The sequence below is a fragment of the Mastomys coucha genome, unplaced genomic scaffold (genome assembly GCF_008632895.1).
Source record: "Mastomys coucha isolate ucsf_1 unplaced genomic scaffold, UCSF_Mcou_1 pScaffold4, whole genome shotgun sequence".
Taxonomy (NCBI): Eukaryota; Metazoa; Chordata; class Mammalia; order Rodentia; family Muridae; genus Mastomys; species Mastomys coucha.
In genome coordinates, this window is record NW_022196910.1 from 56,870,016 (window position 1) to 56,873,111 (window position 3,096).

Genomic DNA, 3,096 nt, shown 5'->3' on the forward strand with positions numbered 1-3,096 from the left:
ATATTAGAGAGATGAAATAGCCAATTGTCAGTGTGTTTCTATAAGTTTTCAATTTAAAGAATTTATTTCATTTTTATTTAATGTGTTAATTAATTGTTAATTAGGTTTTAGTGTGATGTTTCCACTCAAACATATAATGTAAACAATCAAAGCAAATGTGCTATTGTCCACCCTCTTATCCAACCTTCCCAACCTGAAGAAATCATTGTTGTACATACATATACATACTGCTCTTTTTTTCCATGTTTCAAAAAGAAAATGTGGTTCATGACTCCTACATCTGGCTTATTTCACTCAAGATATTGTTTTCTATTTCCTTCATTTTTGCTGCAACTGACAAGACTACTTTCTTTTCTTTGGCTAAATAATATTCCTATATACACAAATACATTTTTTCTCTGTTCATCCATTTATGGGCAAGCATGAATCTCTTTAGTATGCTGACTTTATTTTTCTTCCTTACACAGCAAGGTATGGGATACCTGGATCATATGATAGATTTATTTCAGGCTCAGTTTGTTTGTTAAGGAATCTTTATACTGCTGTTCATAATGGCTATAAAATTTACCAATACAGAAGGCTTCTTTGTCTACCTATTCATCAGTAATTATTTATTATCATTGTTGTTGATATCTGCTAATAGCCACTTCTATCTATGGTGAAATGATGCCATACTCTAGTTTTGGCTTGAGGGATCTATGGTAATTTACCTCTTTAGTTCTTGACAAATACATGTGTTTTCTTTATCTTGGTGTATTGTTTGGGTTTGCTTTGCTATTATTATTTCTGTTTTAACTCTGTATGCCTGGTTAAAAGTTTATCATCATTACTTATCATTTTCAAAAATCATATTTTAGTTTTACTAATATTCTTTCTTTTCTTTTTTGTTTCCCATTTTATTGATTTCTGGTCTTTATCATTGCTTCTTTTGGCATGCCTGTATTTCATTTCACAAGTTTGTATAATATCTTATTGAAAATATACATTCCATTCATTTTATTTTTTATCTCATTTCTTATGCTTATATAATTTGACTATTTATATGCAGATTGCCTAAAACAGCAAAAGTAGTTATGAGAAACCACACAGTAACAACATTCATCTTGCTGGGACTTACAGATGATCCAGTGCTCCAAGTTCTGTTTTTTGTCATTTTACTTCTGACATATATTCTGAGCATAATGGGGAACCTGACGATTATCATTCTCACCTTGATGGACTCCCATCTTAATACACCTATGTATTTTTTTCTCCGAAACTTCTCCTTCTTAGAAATCTCATTCACAACAGTCTGTATTCCTAGATTCCTGTACAGTATATCAACTGGGATTAATACCATAACATATAATGCTTGTGCCAGTCAAATATTTTTTGTTGGACTCTTTGGAGCCACAGAGTTTTTTCTGCTGGCAGCTATGTCCTATGACCGCTATGTGGCCATCTGCAAGCCCTTACACTATATGACCATCATGGTCAACAAAGTTTGTGCCATCCTTGTCCTCTGTTGCTGGACTTCTGGGCTGCTGGTCATAATCATACCTCTTGGCATGGTCCTCCAGCTGGAATTCTGTGACTCCAACAGCATTGATCACTTTTTCTGTGATGCATCACCTCTTTTCAAAATCTCTTGCTCAGATACATGGTTTTTGGAGCAGACTGTCATTGTTTGTGCAGTGCTGACTTTCATCATTACACTGATAGTTGTGATTCTCTCTTATGTATACATTATCCAAACAATTCTCAGATTCCCTTCTGCTCATCAGAGGAAGAAAGCATTTTCTACCTGCTCTTCTCACATGATTGTGGTTTCCATCATGTATGGCAGCTGCATTTTTATCTACGTGACACCTTCTGCCAAAGAACAGGTGGAGCTCAATAAAGGAGTATCTATGCTTAATACATCTGTTGCCCCTTTGTTAAATCCATTTATTTATACTTTGAGAAATAAGCAAGTGAAACAAGCTTTGAATGACACAGTAAAAAAAATTGCATATCTCTTACACCAATAGGAACATATTGGATTTAAGCAGTTAGTTGGCTAGTTTTTATTTTCTGGAAGTTTTAACTATTTCATCCAAGTTAACTTTTTCATAGTCCTTTACATCCTAATTTGGAAACCCACTTATGTCAGGAGCCATCGTAGTATAAGCTAATAACAAGCAGATGGTCTTCCTGAGATGAGTCTGCCTTGGAAAACAATCCATGATGGACTTGCTCCAGTAGGCAAGGCAGAGAAGAAATTCACTTTAGAAAATATTCTTGCTACTAATATGCTTTACCTGTTATTATTAAGCATATATAACAATCATTAGGTATTTGCCCACCATTTTGAACAGATCTCTGCAGAACAACAAAGATGTACTATCTTGTAGAGATGCTATATAGACAAATAATTTCTTAAACCTTAATGGTAATCCTATAAGAATTTCTAAAATTTTAGTAATTATTAAGCTCTTTTAATAATATTACTATTCAATTCTTTCTGATAATGAAAACTGCATAGAGAACTTTGCCAGTGTTTTAGTGTCATGATGTAATTGCTTCTGAGATAGTAAGCAGGCATTTTGCAACTTAGGGCACATTCTAAGAGAATGGGAAACCATTAACCAAAGGTCATAAAAATGGAACTACAATTTGCTATAGATGCCAGGGCTGAAGATAAAATATTGACTGGGTTTATCTATAAAAACTTCACCAATAACTTATTAGATTTTTAACTCTCCATAAAACTGCGGAGCTGGGAGAAATGATGAATGATTAGCCAGATAATTACTCCTAATGGATATTCATGTAAACATTCTCTGTTGTGAACTTTGTATTTAATTTATGATTTGAATATATGTGTCAATTTGTGATGAACTTTTTACCATGTGATCATGTATTCTGAAAGATGTATAAGTGCTAAGGAAAAAGAGAGGAAACAGGACTGAGCTCAGGACAGCTTTTTTAGACAGAACAGCTTTTAGACAGAGCTGAACTGAGGAGAATTTTTTAGACTCAAGACAGAACTTTTTAGACAGAACTGAACTGAGCTGAGAAGAACACTTTAGACAGAACACTTTTTAGACAGAACTGACCTCAAGATGAACTTAGAAG

General features: G+C 33.7%; 1 protein-coding gene across 1 annotated transcript; it reads left to right on the top strand.

The window, feature by feature from the left end:
* The first annotated feature begins 1,073 nt into the window (after window positions 1-1,073).
* On the top strand, window positions 1,074-2,028 carry LOC116075961 (olfactory receptor 6C2-like). Its single transcript, XM_031349488.1, has one exon. The coding sequence runs from the start codon at window positions 1,074-1,076 to the stop codon at window positions 2,007-2,009; it is 936 nt and encodes a 311-aa protein (XP_031205348.1). The 3' UTR covers window positions 2,010-2,028.
* The last annotated feature ends 1,068 nt before the right edge of the window (window positions 2,029-3,096 follow it).

Coding starts and splice junctions, on each gene's coding strand:
- LOC116075961 (XM_031349488.1), top strand. CDS start 1,074: ATGAGAAACCACACAGTAACAACATTCATCTTGCTGGGACTTACAGAT.